Source organism: Carica papaya, chromosome 6 (genome assembly GCF_054855325.1).
Source record: "Carica papaya isolate Zhongbai chromosome 6, ASM5485532v1, whole genome shotgun sequence".
NCBI classification, from domain to species: Eukaryota; Viridiplantae; Streptophyta; class Magnoliopsida; order Brassicales; family Caricaceae; genus Carica; species Carica papaya.
In genome coordinates this window covers 15,176,632-15,196,128 of record NC_142314.1, presented here as the reverse complement: position 1 = coordinate 15,196,128, position 19,497 = coordinate 15,176,632, and the positions used below count along the sequence as shown (strand labels likewise).

At 34.2% G+C, this 19,497-nt stretch overlaps 2 protein-coding genes and 1 non-coding gene across 4 annotated transcripts; 2 read left to right on the top strand and 1 right to left on the bottom strand.

Moving 5' to 3' along the window:
• Window positions 1-9,829: 9,829 nt before the first annotated feature.
• Window positions 9,830-11,633, top strand: LOC110813909 (TCP family transcription factor). The gene has a single exon (XM_022041187.2). The coding sequence runs from the start codon at window positions 9,928-9,930 to the stop codon at window positions 10,735-10,737; it is 810 nt and encodes a 269-aa protein (XP_021896879.2). The 5' UTR covers window positions 9,830-9,927; the 3' UTR covers window positions 10,738-11,633.
• A 963-nt stretch (window positions 11,634-12,596) lies between these two features.
• On the bottom strand, window positions 12,597-12,668 carry TRNAT-UGU (transfer RNA threonine (anticodon UGU)). Its single transcript has one exon. It is a non-coding gene; the product is annotated as a tRNA-Thr (tRNA).
• An 82-nt stretch (window positions 12,669-12,750) lies between these two features.
• Window positions 12,751-19,123, top strand: PFD5 (prefoldin 5). 2 transcript variants are annotated; one of them, XM_088206723.1, is made up of 4 exons: window positions 12,751-13,000; window positions 13,070-13,173; window positions 13,700-13,777; window positions 18,243-18,909. In XM_088206723.1, the coding sequence occupies exons 1-4, from the start codon at window positions 12,793-12,795 to the stop codon at window positions 18,381-18,383; spliced, it is 531 nt and encodes a 176-aa protein (XP_088062849.1). In that variant the 5' UTR covers window positions 12,751-12,792; the 3' UTR covers window positions 18,384-18,909. The 2 variants fall into 2 exon arrangements, with proteins under 2 accessions (XP_088062849.1, XP_021896880.1); XM_022041188.2 differs by having other exon boundaries at window positions 12,755-13,000; window positions 18,853-19,123.
• The last annotated feature ends 374 nt before the right edge of the window (window positions 19,124-19,497 follow it).

Genomic DNA, 19,497 nt, shown 5'->3' with positions numbered 1-19,497 from the left:
CTGATGTATTTTTCGGTCAGTTGTTGTTTGATTTATTTTACAGTTTTAAATGCAGTATGGTGCTTGATGTGTTTATTCTATGATTTTGTATGCATGAATCACGATTTCATTTATCATGGTTTGAATTATTGTGAACCCGATGTTGTGTTGCCTTGTTTGGTGTCCATTACTAGTTTACGTGTTTATGTTTGATTGGATAATTGAGATTAAGAAACATGGAAAAAGGTATGTGAATTGATAAATGGATAATGTCAACAACCTAACTAGATATCCTGGGAGATGGTGGACGGACCGAGTCCATAGAGAACCCTACCAGGAACGTGGTCTCTCATATTAGACGGGGTATAGAGACTTTATGTATTTTGGCACCCATACCGAACGGGATATGGGGACGGCCCGTTTCACCTTCATACCAGACGGGGTATTGAGGTTTATGGTTTTGGCGCCTATACCAGACGGGATATGGGGACGGTCCTGGAATTAAGTTATTAATGTGAATGGTTCACGTGTAGTGGGAACCCTCTATGGATCCCCATGGATACTAATAGGCTGACAAAAGAGGAAATTTATTGCCTGATGATTGAAATACAAAAGTATGATATGTGTTATGTTACAAAGTGTGCATGATCTTATGATATTTATGATGTTATTGTTTCTCATAAGTTGTTTTCATGAATCTCACCGAGGTAAGTGGACAGTAAAAGTTTTTATCATTGATAAATGAGTTTGTTATAAATTATGCTCAATTGGTCGTTTTTGTTTTCTACCAACCTTTACTTCTGTGACAGTGAGATAATATGATATCTTTACTGGGTTAGTGTAGCTCATTCCTTACTTAACCATTTCAGATCAGGAAAACTTGGTTCCCGAGCCTGTCCCTCAGGAAGACAACGAGTAGATGTCTAAAAATTTTATAGTTTATTTATAACATTCATCTCTACTATTTACTTTATTTTTTTATACGTTTGGATCATTGTGTAAGGGATATTAATTAAAATTTTTATTCCGCTTCCGCACTTAGAATTTTTTTTATATATACATTTTCATTTAAAATTTCGGTGTTGTTACAAAAAGTAAAAATTTAGATAAAAATAATGTGATGGAAGTATTATGTAAAACATGGAAATGAAAGCATTAATTAATTATCACTTTACCCCATGAACAAAGCTCCTATATTAACACGCACACACACACGCACACACACAAATATATATATATAATTAAAATAACAGAACGTAAAACATGAGAAATGAAAGTGTTAATCAATTAACACTAAAGCCTATAAATAAAGCTGTTATACATATATATATATGCAGAAAATAAAAACTAACGAAAAATGGTCACCATTAGAAAAATACACGTGTCAAAAAATTTGGTCCCAAAGTGCAAATTAATTTATATAATTTATTCAAATTCATATTACGGAAGATAAATGTTCAGAGTCGGAACGGACAGAATTTAGCTTTATATATATTCACCATGCATGTAAAAAATCAAAATTCTAACGAATTATTTTGTGAATAATCTTTTTATATATATATATATATATTATAAACCTCAATAATCTTTTGTTCTAATATGAAATTAAAATATTATCATGATACCATCTGTAATATTTTGAGTCCAAATACTATTTATCTAAAAAAATTTGAAACTAAATTATTGATTTTTAAATATTTAAATTTAAATTATTAATAATGTAAGAAATGAATTCTTCAGAATTATATATATTTTTTTATGTAGAATTAACATATTATATTTATAATATAGACAATCATTAACTATGCAGGGACGTGGACTAATATATACTTATTGTCGATATATATATATATATATATACATACATACATATATGATTAATGATATAATTTTGTATTTCATTACCTGACCCACCATACATACATGAGATTAATTAACCAAAAAAAGTGTTTTAAGTTGGGAATAACAATTAATTAAAAAGACAACATCCCATCATTTATGGCACTTGGGGTTTTTCTGATAATTTTGTCTTTTTATTTTACTTTATTTTATTTTTTGCCCTTTACATGTACATACATACATATATATATATATGTGGGTGTGTGTGTGTGTGTGTGTGTGTGTATAATAAAAGACAGAGCAAATTGAGAAAGATCTAATAACAAACTGATTGCTCAAATCAAAAGATACGGAGATGGCCATGTCTAAACGACCCACTATCCAAAGAAGAGACTTATAAATTATACATATAATTAATCATGTTATATATTAACTATATATGCCAATAATATTATTAATAATTACGAGATGATGATGATGATGATGATGATGATGTATTATAATGGAGGAATGTTTTTTATATATTATTCATTTGCCAACGCAATCAAATTATGATCTTCAATTTATTTTATAATATATAATTTTATGCTGCAGTGGTTAGATTAAACAATATTGCATCTATACAAATATAAGCATATAATATAAATTTAAATGATGATTAAATTAAAAGTAGCGCATAAAACGCGGTTTAGGATACGGAATAAATGCTCTCGTGTGCATCTCCAATTTTCGCTCGTTATCATCATCCCAATTCTCTGTAGTTCTTCATAAATTTTTGTTTTACACATATAAAAATTTACATATATATATATATATAGAGAGAGAGAGAGAGAAGAGAAGAGAAAGGTCAAAAAAGATTATTTTATATAATATAATATACAATATAACATCATTGAGGCCTTTTGTTAACTTGACTAGAAAATAGTTATTTTCTTAAAATATTTCTGATCATCAAAATTGTCATACAACATCTACAATTAATATATAAATTGAAAAGTTATAAATATAAAATGCAAAATCAATAATCTCCATCATTAACATTAACATTTATCAATTTTAAATATAACTTTTGACAACTAATGCAGGTTTAGAATTATATTTTGCATTCACTATCTTAAAATCTTTAATTTACGTTTAGAAATGTTTGTTTTTGCTCGAGATTTCAAAATCGAATTCAAACGATAATATGATAAAATGGAGAAGGGAGAAGAAGCTCAAAAATGGCTATGAGCTAAGAAGAAGGAATAGGAAGACACTCGTGAACGGTTATGGGCTGAGGATTACAATGACTACTCATATGCTCCTGCTATAAGTTCAAAACAAAAGGCTAGAATGAAGAGGGTGGTGGAGTTTTTAGGTTGGGGTCGAAAGCAGCTACTAAGTTTCTCGAATCAACTGGGAAAAAGATACCAGCACCCAAATCTTAGGATACGACATTGTAGAGATTTCGGAACTGTGGAGCAGCCCAAGAAGAAGAAGAAAATTGTCTACGACGAACGGTTGTATTTGCTTTTTGAGAAGAAAAGGTCTGAAGAATCCAAATCTTTTACATGCTGGAGGCTCCTTTGTCGAAAACCAAGAAGTCGGTGACATTAGTGTTCCTGTCTAGTTCAAACAGTTTGGTTTGGAGAATGCTTCCTTAGTTTAAGAGAACAGCAATCTAATTTTCACATGATTATCCAATTTTTCTTAGTAAAAAATTGTTTTACTAACCTTTTCATCACTATCTAATTTTTCTTAAATAAATAATAAAATTATGATTTTGACTGTAAGCAAATAATTAACATTTTTAGTGATTTTAATATTCTAAACTCATATTAGTATTTTTGCATGTACATATATATATATGTATATAAAAATTAAATTCAAACATTGTGTCTCTAATAGGTTTGATCTGCCACATGCTAATTTTAAAGCCAAAAAATTCAAACTAATGATTGAAGAAGTAATGTTTAAGATAGTTTGTTATTGATTTAATTGACGATATTTCCTAATATACAATGTAGTAATAAAGGTAGGAGAATTACATCTTTTTTCATGGATAATAGAATGAAAATGTATTTGGTTTTTAGTTTTTATCTTCACTTCTGTATTTCATTGTCAATATTTAATAAAAAGAAATTTGAAAGGAAGAAGAAAATTTTGATAAATGTTATTTCAAAAATATTCACTTTCCATAAAATTCATATTTGTCTACCATTTAGCTTATTTGATTTTTTTTATGAGCTATTGAAATTTATTTTTATTTTTATTTTAATCATAAGTACTAATAAATCTTGTCTTCTTATTTTTAAATTCGATGGCTCAACCCTAGATAGACGATGAAAACTACCTAGTGGAGTACAACACAGACAAAGAAATTTTTCGATGGAGTGGTGAAATGCACAAACATAAAAAAAAAAAAAAAAAAAAAAAACACCAACACAAAAAGTACTTTATTGGATCGACACTGACACTTACAGATAAAAGATAAGGGAATAAATAAAATTAGATACCACAATAATTCTACTCGTAACGATGGATACTAGACGTTGTGCATATTGATCCGTGTAATGTTGTAGCTAACACATTAAATATCTTGCTTGGGGAGTACATTCCCTAGAATGAAACTCAAAGAAATTGATGGGGACCCACACAAGCGATGGAACATGTGGTCTAATTTAACGTATAAAGTAGAGAACCTTACCAGGGGTTGCGAATCCTCTTTAAATGGAGGGGCGCCTTCGGGAACACGAACATAGGTGGTGTATGGCTATCGTTATAAAGTAGAGAAACTTACCAAGGGCTGTGAATCCTCTTTAAATGGATAGCACCTTCGGGAACACAGACACAGGTGGTGTATGGCTATCGTTAACTCGTGATGTAAGGTGTTGGGTTAAGTCCTACGATAAGTGCAACCCTCGTATTTAGTTTCCACTGTTGAGTTTGTAATACCTAAATAGACTATCAGTAATAAGCTGAAGGAAAGTAAGGATGATGTCAAGTCATCATGCCTTTTATGTCTTAGGCGATAGACATGCTACAATGGTTAGAATAAAGCGTTGCAACCGCATGAGAGTGAGCTAACTCCAAAAATTTGTCTTCAACTCGGATTACAGGCTGCAACTCGCATGCATAAAACATGAATCACTAGTAATTATTGGTCAACCATATGGCGATAAATTTGTTCATAGGCCTTGTAAACATTACTCGTCATATTAGGGGGATGTTGAAGGCAGCGTTAATAATTATAGTGAAGTCGCAACAAAGTAATCATACTGGAAGGAGTAACTAGGTCGCCTCCTTTTCAGGGAGAGATAATACTTTTTGAGTATTTTTGTTTAATATTGCACCCGTGAACTTATTATTCTATGTCTAAATAAGTTGATGGGATCCCCATTTACCCCTTCCCTCATGTCACCACATTCTGACATGGGGCATAAATAGGAAAAAAATGGATTGAATTTCTCTCGCTTTTGGCTTAGCATAGCGGCACCAAGCAAGAGGCTTTCATGATGAGCTATTAGCTTAGTGGTAGTGTGTGCCCCTGATAATTACATCATTATGCTTGGGATGTGAGGACTCTAAGCCATAGAGATAATTCAATGTGTTCATCAGCACTTCACCTTGAGATGTGGTTAATTCGAGGCACATTAGCATAGTGTGCGTCCCTTGTTTGGATTAGCATTTTAAACCAAACTTCTTCTCATGAGGGTAGATAGGGAGATTCAGGTGAGACCTAGTGTAAATCTAACTTTTTATTCGTATGTGGGATTTGAGAGATTCATGGGCAGGAGGGACCACCACAGCTGCTCTCTTATCGATAATCCATACATCCCTTATTAATGGATGAATAATCATCTCTCAAGTACAGGTTTAGGTATGGTCTCAATAGAAAAATAAAATCAAGCATCTAACAACGTCTCCTCACAAATTAAGAAATACAAGATCAACCTTTTCATTCTAGAATGATGGAGGGATTGTACCATTCAAGTAATTTTTTCATGTTTTTCCTAGAGGTTTGGAGAAAGCTATAATTAGTAGGATTTTTCTAATCATCTCTTTTTGAAAGGAAAAACATAATTTTTTTCCCCTTCCCACAAGAACATAAACACAAATCTAGCTGTAAAAAAAATATTTAATTGATAAATAACTTATTTCTTAATCTTTGAACCTCTTATCCACTACGAATGCCCCTGACTGGTATAAGGAGACGTGTCTATTTATCTATTTCAAGACTTAAAATGGAAAAGGTTTGAAAAAGAGTCTTAAAATGTCTAGGGTTAAACCTGAAAGTTCTTTTCACGCCTTATTTTTTCTTCTCATTAAAGTTATTTCACGAATACTGTCCATGGTAAGAAAGATTAAGGAAATAATCATACTTGGAGAGCGTAGTATAATAATGATAAATATACGAGGCAGAGGTTGGATAAAGTGCTTAATTCCGTAGGTATTATCTGACCTTATCTGTTTAGTGTTCTTCATTATTTTATTGTTTCATTTTTTCTTTGCATTCAATATACATCATTCTTGTTAAGGATATGATAGCATGACTTGATTCTACAATAAGTTAATATACTATTGGGATAATAAGTAAGTTAGGGTTTGACAAAAAAACTTGTGAACAAATATAATCTTCTGGTATAGTACTTCACAAGTTTAATATTTTTGCATATTTATCATAAGATAAGTTTGTATTTTAGAGTGATTATATATTACTTTTTTTTTTTTTTTTTTTAATGAATCGGTAGACTAATCTATTTCAAATTTTATAGTTACTTTTACTTTTTTATCTTATTAAATGAGTAAATAAAGAAAATAGCAAAACACTAATATTTTAGATAAATTAAGTGATATATGTGTATGTAGGATTCCACTAAATTTTCGATTAGAAATACATGGCCAGGCCAAATAATTATATATATTTCCATGGATAACACATGCGCCATGTTTTTTCCTTACCATATGTTTGCTAGAAACCTCTTTCAACGGAATTTTAGAAACTTATATAATAAAGTAGAATTTTATTACTGAATTAACTATTTGATTGACCTCGTTACACCCAAATAAATACTAAATAACCAGTGAATGTAAACTTATTTACCGCCGGTACAAAATTAGTTTGTAAAAATTAGTAAATGTTACCGTCGGTAAAAAGCAAAAGCTTTGAATTGGGAAAAATAATGTGTAATTGAACAGCTGGCCAGGTGTCAATTTGCAACAACTGACTGTAAACTTATTTACCGCCGGTACAAAATTAGTTTGTAAAAATTAGTAAATGTTACCGTCGGTAAAAAGCAAAAGCTTTGAATTGGGAAAAATAATGTGTAATTAAACAGCTGGCCAGGTGTCAATTTGCAACAACTGACTCACTCACTGTCCTCAATTGAGGTCAAGATAAGTACCTCACGCGCCACACTGTCGGACGTGATCTTTTATTTTATTTTTTAATTACAAAAACAAAATTATTGTGAAGATTGTGTTTGGAACAAAGAATGTGAAATTTAATTTAATAACCTCAATTCTCATTTTTAACTTGTTATTTTATATATATTGAAAAATAAGTTAGTATGTGTGAATAAGGGTGTATATATATATGTGTGTGTGTGTGTGTATGTAAACAATTCATAGTTACACCACCTCCGGGTGATATATACGTAAATGTAATTGGCGTATATAAGTTGGAAAACAGCCACCCACATGTTGAATTCAGGTCTACACACAATAATGAGTCAGTAATAAATTCAATTTTCACAAACAAATTAATTTTGTGACGTATCTCATTAATTATTTATTGGTTGAAAATCCTACCACTTTAAGAATATGAATTCAAAATTAAAATGTGAGTTGGACATTTTGTGTACTTGTTTGTTAAATAATTGTGTCATATGGTGGTAATATTTGGACTGTTTCATATCATTATATTTAATTTTATGTAAAATCTAACAAATATATCTTTTAAAATTATAGTTAATTTTTAAAAATTTAAAAAAGAAAAAGAAACATCAAATAACGAGAGAAGTTATTATTTGATAAAGGAGGATAGCTTTTTCATGTAAAAATAGTTTAAGATTGTTAATTTCTTATATATATATATTTTTTTTTAATAAAACATAAATAAATAATTCAACAACAAGATCATTAGTTATTAGTACCGAGAAGAAATATAAAAATACCGATCTTGTTTGTCTTTAGAATGAGAGTGTACCGCAGCTTGATTAGCATATATATATATATATATATATTTCTAGGTTTTCGCCTTTGCTTGTATATCCATGGATTTTGTAGCTTTCTTAATGTTATATTAATTACAAAAATGTCATTATTATTTTTAATTTTTTCTTTTAGATTGTTGCTTCTTGCCATGAAAGCTTTTTCAGCCGTACAATATTATTTTTGTTTAATAGCTCGTCTTAAATTACAAGTTTATGGAATAAATCAAATTTAACATAAACGATTAATCCTGAATTTAAAAATTAAGTCTTATAAAATGACATAACTTACTCATTCAAAAGTAACAATATAACTTATTAATAACACCACATGTACACTTTCTTCACGAGCAACCAAATCTAAAATTTATTTAATTCTTCTTATAACATAACGTTGGTTTTTGACCAAATTATAGTTTAATTGAAAATTTTGAGAACTGTTGCTATCTTAAAAATTAATCCGTATCTTATGCAAATTCTAAAAAATAAAATTTAAATACAACATTCAATATTTAAGAAATTATCATATTATTATTACGAATCTAAAAAGTATGAAGATTTGAATTCATATCAGGGGACCAATTGGTAAAACCTAACTTTTTCTTCATATATCATGGCTTGACTCCACGAGACATAGTTATGAGATTAACATCAAGAAGGAACTGTCTCAAAACTGCAAAAAAGACTTATTGTCTTGCAGTTAAGAAACAATACTTTATATATGAAAGTAAAAGTTCTTTAACCAACAAAAAAAGAGAATGAGGGAGAGGGAGACTTATATTTTCATTAATGGCAAATGGCAAATGACATATAGAGTGAGTATTTACGCAGATAATTAAGCATACAGGTACGTAAACAAAAATAATATTAGAGTTAAAACTAATTACCATCTATAAATATATATATGTATTAAAAGCTGTTATATGTATATGTGTGTGTGTATATATATATAGACAGAGAGAGGATAAGCTTTTTACTTTTCCTTTAGAAAAAAAGGACATCATTTAAATGATGTGCATGTATATCAAATCAATGGATAAAACGATTTCGTTGTCATAAAGTACATCAGCCCCAACCCAAGTTATGATGTTATTTTTCCCATACCAAAAATTAGGCTAAAGTTCAAGAATCTATATATATATATATATATATGTTTTTAACTTCTATTTATTTAGTAGAAAAAAAATATATTTTACATATAAAGTAATTATTTTCTTAATTAAATAAATAGGCATTCAGATTATGTATTTATTATTTTTTTCAATAAAAATTTATATAGATTTGTACTTTATATCTTCTTAATATTATTATATATGTACACATTTGTAGATTAAATTATTGATTTTTAACTAGCTTTAAAAATTCTTTTAATTTATTTAGTTTTAACATATAATTAATACAAGGTTGTGAGAATTAAATAATCAAAAAAATAGAAATTTAATTAAATCTTAAAATTATCGACATAAATGTTTTTTTAAAAAAAGAGAGAGAGAGAGAGAGAAAGAGAGACCCCATTCAATCTTGGGGAGTTAATTGAGGTGGGAAGAGATGAATGGATAATCAACTCACACCACGTAGCTGGAACCTTCAATTCAAAAGTACGGAAATAACTGGGACCCACTCTGACAGCTCCCACTTAAATTCCTCTGCAAGGAGGCGCGTACCCCTCAGTACCAAGCAAACAGCGCGTCCATTTCAAGCTCCAGCCATGAGCTGTGTTAACCGGGTCCCACCACCCATGTGCCCTCCCTCCTGTCTCCACCAGCTCCTGCCGCTCAATGATTAGCTCTCTGTTCCCTCTTCCAAAACCCTTCCCTCTCTATACTCTATACCATTTTACCAAACCCTTATTATTTTCTCTCTCTCCCTTCTCAACCCCAACTATACAAGTCTTCAAATTCACTCCTAATTCTCACCCATGTCAAATTCTGACGCACCCAATAACGGTCTTGCGAATGGCTCCATAGTTGATCCTCAGAGGCAGCAGCCGCCCGGCAACGGCGCTCTCGCCGTCAAGAAGCCGCCCTCCAAGGACCGTCACAGCAAGGTCGATGGTCGAGGCCGGAGGATCCGGATGCCCATCATTTGCGCCGCCAGAGTCTTCCAGCTCACTCGCGAGTTGGGTCACAAATCCGACGGTCAAACCATCGAGTGGCTCCTCCGTCAAGCCGAGCCATCTATAATAGCTGCCACTGGAACAGGAACCACTCCCGCTAGTTTCTCCACCGTATCTGTATCCGTCCGCGGCAGCAACTCTACTTCCTTGTCATCTTCCTCCACTTCCTCTTCCATCTCATCGTCTCTCGATCACAAGCCTTTGCTGGGACCCGCTCCCTTCATTCTCGGGAAACGTGTAAGAACGGAGGATGATGCCGGTGGAAAAGACGACGGCGGTGTCACTGTGGGGTCCATAGTAGGTCCTACTACTCCTGGAGGTTTCTGGGCGTTGCCGGCGAGGCCTGATTTTGGGCAGGTTTGGAGCTTTGCCGCGGCTGCTCCTCCACCCGAGATGGTAATGCAGCCGGGGGGCGCGGCAGCCGTGTCGCAACAGCAGACGTTGTTTGTTCAGCAGCAGCAGCACGCGGCGGCCGCGGCGGCAGCGGTGGCTGCCATGGGAGAGGCGTCGGCAGCGCGGGTAGGGAATTATCTGCCTGGGCATCTCAACTTACTGGCTTCATTATCAGGCGGTCCAGGGAGTTCGGGGCGGAGAGAGGAAGATCCGCGTTGAATTTGATGTGGGTGCGAGTTTGGTGGAGGTGATGTCGTCGTGGAGACTACTTGGGTATATAGTTATAGACTATGATATATATGCGTACGTTTGTCATTGCTTTGTGTTGCGTGCGAGGATGGAGGAGGTAATTTGTAGTGGAAGTTAGGGTTAGTGTTAGAGCTTTGAGAAATTTCAAGCATGGATGAATGAATTCAATTAGGGTTTTTAGTACTTGGGTTGATGATTAATTAGGGGTTAGGTACTCTTTTTGGAGGTTTGGTGGGAGAGGAGAGAGGGAGTTTCAGAATTAATAGCGTTGCAGAATGTGTGTAGTGTATATTGCTTGTGTTGGTATTATAGAATTTAATTTTGTATTCTTCAACCAAATGGGTGAGTGGTTGCTTACTCAGAAAAGAAGAAGAAGAAGAAGAAGAAGAAGCCATGGAAGGTTTCTTGTCCATGTTGTTATGTGTTTGTATTAGTACCTAATTGGGTGTATAGATATACGACAAGTGAAGACACAAGCAATTTGACTCGTACCAAAGCTTTCTTGATTCATGATCTTGAAGCAGCCGAAAAATGGAGTTTGTGATGTGTGATTGTGCTTAGATTTTGCTGGAAGCTGAGAACAGCTATCAGTTATGGTGTCTGAGAATTCTAATTGGTATCCTGCAATATGGGAGTTCTTTTTTCTTCAATGCTTCAATGGTGTCTTAAAAAAAAAAAAAAGAAGCAGCTCTGTTTCCTCTCTTTTAAGACCTCTGTTTTTGGAAATTCTGCATCGTATTCTTAGCCGATTTCTTAGATTTATCAGTTTGAAAAATAATGTGTTATCCATGTATTTAAGTGGATTGTTTGGGGTGGCCTGTTGTGTGAATAATAAAAAAAAAAAAAACCCATCTGTTTCTCTCTAATTTCTCTTGACTCTTCAATTTATTTCTCCATGTAAATATAGAATTCATTCCCTGCTGCTAATACTCTCAATTCATTATCAGCTTTGGTTAATTCAATTTGTATGCATTTCTTTGAATCTCCTTTTGGAAAATTTCACTCAATGGTTTCTTCCTATTTGCTCAAGATTCCAGCCTCAATCATTTATTGAATTAGAGAGGGTCTTAAAAGCAGAAAAATGAAAAAAAAAAAAACCACTGCTTTAAATTCTTTTTGTGTTCTTAAATGAGAAACTCTGTTTGAGCTAAAAAAAAAACGAACAAGTGAGAGAGAAAGAAAAGTGAGAAGGGTTGTTTGGAGAAAAGATTTTATAGGTAGGAGGAGAAAGAAGAGGGGAAAAGGGTTGTTTGGAATGGGGGAATCTGGGTATTCTCAGAGGTGGTGGTAGTGGAAAAGGGACCCAATAGATCTGTGAATTGGTGTTATACATAATCAGAAAAAGAAAGAGGTGATGATTAGTGAGGTCGGCTTAATATTAGTTTTTAATCTAATTAATTAAAATTAATAATTGGGAAAAAGCCAAGGCTGAGCCTGAAGGTGTCAATAATTGAAGGTGGGGCCCATTAATTGAATGTCGTTGTTGAAAAGTTGTTGTAGGTGGTGGGAGGAGTGATCTTATGAGGCTGCTCCATTTTAAGCTGAATAGGGTTAAAACAGCCACAGGGTGAGAGATTTGATTTCTTTGACCCACAAACCTCCGGTGCTTGTCAGGGACGTCCGCTCGCCGGCGCCGGCCTTGGCCTGGGACTTGGACTGCCAAGTAAAAACTTATATTATGAGTATTATATTTAATTTACTTTAAAAAAAAAAAAAAAAAAGATCGGGGGTGGTGAAGTAAAAACGGTGCAATTAGCGAGTTTAGCAAAGCAGAAGTCAGAAGGAAACTGTCCGCACAAGGTTTGTGAAATGCTTATTAAAAAAAGAAATGCCCCCACGCAGGATCGAACTACGGACCTTCAGTTTACAAGACTGACGCTCTACCACTGAGCTATAGGGGCTTAGTTTCACTATGGGAGCAAGCTAAATAAATTTGACACGATAAACGAGTTTTCATTAAAACACCTACCAATGGGTTGTTGGGCGTGTAGAGTGAGGACGTGACAAGTTCAATTTCCAGAAAGAATGGCGTCGTCCAGAGGAGGGGGAGGGGGAGGGGCGGTGAGGGTAGGCGAAATGGAGAAAATGAACATCGACCAGCTGAAAGCATTGAAGGAACAGACTGATCTCGAAGTCAACCTTCTCCAGGACAGCCTCAATAACATTCGCACGGCCACTGGCCGCCTCGAGCTCGCTTCTTCCGCCCTCCACGATCTCTCCCTTCGTCCTCAAGGTCTTCTCTCTCTCTCTCTGCTTATTTATCCAGCTCTTTCTGATATGTTTTGTGTTCTTAAAACTTCAGGGAAGAAGATGTTGGTGCCTCTCACCGCTTCTCTCTATGTTCCCGGCTCGCTCGATGATGCCGAAAAAGTCCTCGTTGATATCGGCACCGGTTACTTTGTTGAGGTTACTTACTTCCTTCTTTGAATCTTTAACTTTTTGAGTTGTACAGCTATTTCGCGCTCTCTTCTCTTTTGCTTTTCTGTTTTTTTTTTTGGGGGATTGATGTATTTTCAATTATTTTGAAGTTCTGTTAAGCTTCAGTCATCCCTAAAACACCATAACAACATCCATGTAATAGGAGTCAATTGCGTCCTCATCTCGACATGTAGGATTATAGCTCAGAGAAAACAGAATCTATTTTTGCTGATTGTTTAGTGTCTCAGCAGCAGATTTCGAGTCTCGAAACGTATGGTTGTGATTTTACTATGTGCCTGGAGCCACAGTTTTGGTTTCTCAAAAAAATTTCACACGCTGATATTTGATTGGTAGTAGGCATGTTATTTGATTGTTTGATAATGTGAAAAGAAAAAGTAAGTGAAAATAGTGTGGGAAATAACGTTTCCACTCTCTGGAGGGAATACTGGTTCTTTTTCAATCTCCATTACTTCCCTAGTTATGAAAAAGCTTCTTGTTTTTGTTTTCATGTCAGAAAACTATGGCGGAGGGCAAAGCTTATTGTGAGCGAAAGATCAACTTGCTGAAATCTAATTTTGACCAGCTCATTGAGGTATTTTATCAATCAAAACTTTTTCTTATTATACAAAATCTGGATTTGTAGCAATAAAAATGTCAAAGCATTGAGAGTAGGAGAAAAGATAAGAGTAAGGTATCAGCTTTCATTATGTAGGTTATAAACTGCACTTGGGCTTACTTCTGTTCGAAAAAAGCAAAAAGAAGTATAGATATGCTAAAAGATTAAGTTGAAGACATGGAGAAGGAACCAAACAGAGTCTTTCTAATCTAGATGTAAATTAATATTTTTCACTTATACATTCTAATTGTATCAATAGACTGTCTTTATTTAGGATATTTTAGTATGGAACAATGTCATTAGCAAACACCTTGTGATGCCCCTTCTATTATGGTACGCAACTTGTGGACATTGGTGTTCTAGAAAATAAGTAACAGGAATCACCAATTAGTAGCTTGTATATCAATGAAGTTGAGGATTACAAATTTACAATGTCCAAGAAATTTTAGTCCCATATGTTGTCTTGTGAAAGACTGTTGATGTTTAACTAAAAACCTTCAAGCTGTTAGTTGTTAATTTTATGTTAGTTCTAGCATGCTTTCAGCACTTTATGTAGTTCAAAAATTTCATTTGTATTAATGCACACTGAGTATCTAATCTAAGCTGGGATAAAAGGACACATTCAAGACTGGTGATGGAATTTTGTTGCGCCAGTTGTGAGGATAAGCTTTGAGACTTTTTGGCTAGTAATTGTGTAATATCACATGGTCATTTGGTAGTTCAACTAATATAATATATTTTACATGTTTTGTGGAATATGTCTATCCTATCAAGGAAATTCAAAAGCAATGAGCTTTAAAAGGTCAATGTCCTTTACTAGTAAAATCTCAGGTACAGCCAGTTTAAGGTTCCTAATTTGCTGTATTCATATTTTACCGTGATAAGGATTCAAAATGTCTAGTACTTGCTAAGTGACCGTTTGACTAAGCTTCTAGCTTGTGTTTCAACTCTAGAAGAGTAGATGTTGGGCCAAATGCCCAAGTGGAAGCACTTATTGAAATAAGGAATTACTTTTAGCTTCTGATTAAGTAATATCAAAAGTCAATAATAGACAGGAAAATGAATAGTAATCAATGTATGAGATTTCCCTTTCGTTAATTTTTAGTTAAACGTTCCTTTTATTAATTCCTTTATTTAATTTTTTCAAATGAATGTGTAAGAGTAATTTGTTGTTAATAATTTAATATTTATCATAAATTATTTAAAAATTTTAAATTAAAAATTAAATAACTAAGAAACTAATATTTATATGAGAGGAAACTTAAGGAAACTTTCATAATATCATTTAAGTTATTTGTAACACTCATTTTAATAGTTATACAATTTTTTAATCATTTTAACATCTTTATTTAATTCTATATCATAATTAATTGAACACAGTGATATTTTTTGTTGGGGATCCTGAGTTAGCATTTATGCATGCTTCAAAAGATGTTGAGCCTCGTGAGAGGCAGGGTGATACAGGACAAATATGGTTGATCTTTTTAATTTGGGATTTGAGGATAAAAAACCTAAATATTATACCTAGAGTTTCTTAGACATTATATTTAAGAAGTTTTAAGTATCATACTTAAGAGTTTGCTTGCATCACACAACAAGAAACATGAGAAATTTTCAAAATATTGTTGGATACTTGAATAATCAATAAGTGAAATACTACTACAATTTATAACAATCTTTAAGTAATTGTTCCTAACTAGAGTTATATTAGGAAATAGTAAACTAGTAGAATTAGGAATAATATTCATAATAAGAATAAGAAATTAATACTAACAATATTAAGAATGCTAATTCTAATACAAAGAGGAAAATATTAATAAGAATAGAAATCATATCTCCCAACTCACCAGATGATCCTTGAATTCTTCCCCAAACCCGGGCAAAAGAAACTCTCATGTGACCCTCAGTCCTATCTGCTACCCTGTCAGGGATCTTAGACATACAACTTTTAAAATGCTTGGCTACCTTGTTTTCAACCCTCTTCCAAAAGTGTATGCTACTCGAGTTACCTCCCAATGGGACCCCCAGATACAGGGAAGACCATTCCAATTTGCTGCAACCTATTTCTATCACTAACTCGTCAATCGTGACTCCTCCACATTAGTCCTAATAAGTCCTCTCGTACCCAATATTTATCTTAAGACCCGAAATAGCTTCAAAAACTTGAATGAGAGTTAAGAACATGGGAAATTGGACTTATTATCATGTTGCCGGAATAGGACTGTGTCATCAACGAACTGGAGGTATGACACCTCAACACCTCAGCATTATTCCTACCTACCTTTAGGCCCTTGATCATATCCCCTACTCTCAGCCTTGGAGATCATTATGCTCAAAACGTCAACCACTAGAGTGAAAAGAAAGGGAGATAAAGAATCTCCTTGTCTCAAACTTCTAGAGCTTCTGACTCATTCCTGTAGTTTCCCGTTAATTATCATTGCAAAACAGAAGGTAGTCAGACATCCCTATATCCATTTTCTCCATCTAAACCCAAATTCTTTTCTCTCTATTGCCCTAGTCAGAAATCTCTAATTCACTTGGTCATACGCCTTCTCGAAAAGTTTCAAAACTACGCATTTCCCTTTTGATCTCCTAGTGTATTCCACAACCTCACTGGCCATTGGAGATGCATCTAGAATCTGTCTACCCCACAAATGCACTCTGATGAATAGATATCGTTTAAACAAGAGATTCACTTAGTCTATGGGATAGAACTTTTGCTATAATTTTATAGATGCCCTCGGCTTTAGCCAAAGGGATAGGGGCACACACAGTTCCTTTAATGAAAGGCCTATGGTTATTTTCTTGTGAGTACCTGTGGAAAGAGTTTTTGGTCTCTCTACCAATAAATTCACTTCTTCTCTCTTTCTGGTCGTTACCGAGTTTGAGTCGAGTTCGTTAATGAATTCTTCCTTTTCTGTCAATTTACCATCCAATGAAAAAGGCTAGTATTGGCATCCTCATCCTTCACCCATTTCAATTTTGTCTTTTGTCTCCAGCATTTTTCCTCTTGAATCCTTACCACATCTAAATCATTCTTAAGTTCTACTAGTTGTCTCTTTTGATCCTCCGAGGTGTTGCCCTCTACTTCCTTTTTATCTAAATCTCTCATTTTTTCTAATAGATATGCCTTCTTTGAGAAGACATTCCCAATAACTTTTTTGTTCCACTTTTTATTTTTATCCCCTTTTTCTCAATTTGTATATGAATCGAAATCCCTACGAATTTGCCCCTTTCTCGTCCTTCCATTCTTCTCTAACCATCTCTTTGAACCCCGGGTGTGGCAACCACTTATTCTCGAACATAAAAGGACTTGATCCTTATTTACCTGTTGGGATTCAAGTAGGACAGGGAAATGATAAGAAACAGAGAACCTCCTAGACCATATCCAGGATCGGCTTTGATGGGCCTCCGTCATTGCTCAGTTTGGATAGGCCTCCTGCGTAAATGTTGTGGTGGGCCATTGGCAGGAAATGGGTGGCTGTGAGACGAACCTGGCCCATTATGGACAGCCTTTTGGTAGCTTCTTTTTGTGTTATTCTTCTTACTCTTTTTTAATACCCATCTTACCATCCGTTTCCTAGAATCATGGACCATTATCAGTAACAGGAATTGCTGAATTTTCTGCAATATCTCCACAAATCCTCCCCCCATCCATATTTCTCTGTTGTAATGCTAGAGCAGATTGTGTGGCATGATTTTAGCTGATTGGAAATCGAATCATGTATCCAATCTGTCTTCTTTCTGTTCCTATTGTCGTGATTGGTGCATAGCCACTGTGTGGGTTGTTCGACAACTTTGGCAAACATGTCTGTCTATACTATTGGGAAGAGCTAACAGCCCTGTGTCTTTCTTCCCTCTGCGCCTTTTGGCTTCTCTCTTCCCTGCTCTAGAGGAATCACAGAAGACAGCATGTTGGCCATCTTCATCCACCCTGTTCCATGAGGACCCTCTGAAACACAAATCGTGTTGACTTATCCTGACCCCCTGGACTCCGCTCTTTCCAGGAATCTCCCACGTTTGTTCTTATTGATTGCAGCTATCATATACATTCCACCAATCCCCCCAAACGCCCCAGTGGATTCCTATGATAACATTTAATTGGTAATGAAACAAGTAAAACTTAGATGGTTGTGACTGACATTAATGCATAATTCATTTTATGACCATTAAAGAAAAATAAAAAAAAAAAACCTTTCATAGTAAGGCGATAAAGAGCAGTAACTGTAGTTGTTATATGCTTCTTTGCAAAATCCAACTTGTTAGTGTCAAGCCATATTTCTTGAAACCAATACTCCAGTCATAATGTCCTTATTCAGATGTTAACTAAGATGTTAACTAAGGGATCTTACAGAAGTGTTTCAAGGTTTGTGTGTTTAGGAGGAGAGGTTAGAGATTTCTTATCTTCATTTTGCAAATGAAACTATTTTCTTCTTTTCAGATGAGAATCAGTATAATAAATGATGTGAAATATAAAGAGGCGCCAATGCATGATCTTGTGGATTTATACCTCGGTTATCAGGTCGTTTTGAAAATTGAGCTCTTTAGAAGCATTGAAATTTGGAGGTTGAGGAGTTTGTGAATATGAGAGCTTCTCTTAAGTGCTGAGTTGACCTCTTGGCCTAATGGCACCTTTGCCACCCATGTGATTTTTCCAGTATTCATCTGTCAGATTTCTTTTTTTTTCTTTTTTGCGCGCAATGCTGAGTCCGGTGACCACCTTGTATAGAGCAAGGGTATATCTATTTGCAGTAGTAACATAATGCCTTGATCCTTTTCTTATTCTTTCTTAAAAAACTTCTCTCTCCAACTTATGTTGTAAAACAACTCATCTCATCTTTTTACCTTGTTTTCCTCTCCAGCCTGGTCCTTACATTGTAATTTGTATTTCCTTAGCTGAAGTGTGAAATGCAATGGAATAGCAGATTTACTTTTAGTTAATTTTGCTACAGAATATAGATGTTTTTAGATCCTGGATTTTCATCTTTATTATTATTTTATTGCTGTTACATTCTGTTGAATCAGCTGTGAGATGTTAATTGAAAATGCAGGTGGCATCCAAAAAGAAAAGTGTAGCAGATGAAGCTGCAGTAATCTTGCAGGCAAAATTGAGGCAGTTGGCACCTTCAACATAGGATTCCATGCGCGGTTTCTACTTAACTGAAAATTGAATTTCAAATCATTATAGAACAGCACTACCAAAATTATAACTCTCTTTCCACTTTTTTGTTTGAGTCAGGAAGATTTTATTTTCCCATCTGAATTATGCGTTCAAGTGAGTATATTTAAACGTCAGAGAGGTAATTTTTTTCTGGTACATAATTGGGGCATGCTTTTTATGTTCATTACTCCAAACTTTTCCTTTGTCTATACATTAGGACAAAGGAATAGCAATTTTGATTAAACGCCAGCAGTAATTACTAGCAGTTGGGACATAAACATGTTGATATTCCATGTAATATTTAACATGGAAAAGGTTATTTTGTTATTTAATCAATGTAAAATTTGATAGTACGTGATCCATGTAGAATTTAGAACACAGAGGTGTACCATGCGGCACATGCAGAAACATATGGTAGGCAATTTTTGCTTTTGCCAGATGACCGTCAAAGTAACAGGAGCCTGGCATTTCAAAATCCCAAGTAGAAGTAAACGATTCTGTATGCTCGAAACTCAGAAATTCCAAAAACCAAATA

Bases quoted from the DNA above. Each gene is read 5' to 3' on its own strand.
- LOC110813909 (XM_022041187.2), top strand. From the start codon at position 9,928: ATGTCAAATTCTGACGCACCCAATAACGGTCTTGCGAATGGCTCCATA.
- PFD5 (XM_088206723.1), top strand. From the start codon at position 12,793: ATGGCGTCGTCCAGAGGAGGGGGAGGGGGAGGGGCGGTGAGGGTAGGC. The intron at 13,174-13,699 runs GTTACTTACTTC...TTTTCATGTCAG, and splicing joins GCACCGGTTACTTTGTTGAG to AAAACTATGGCGGAGGGCAA. The intron at 13,778-18,242 runs GTATTTTATCAA...TCTTCTTTTCAG, and splicing joins ATTTTGACCAGCTCATTGAG to ATGAGAATCAGTATAATAAA.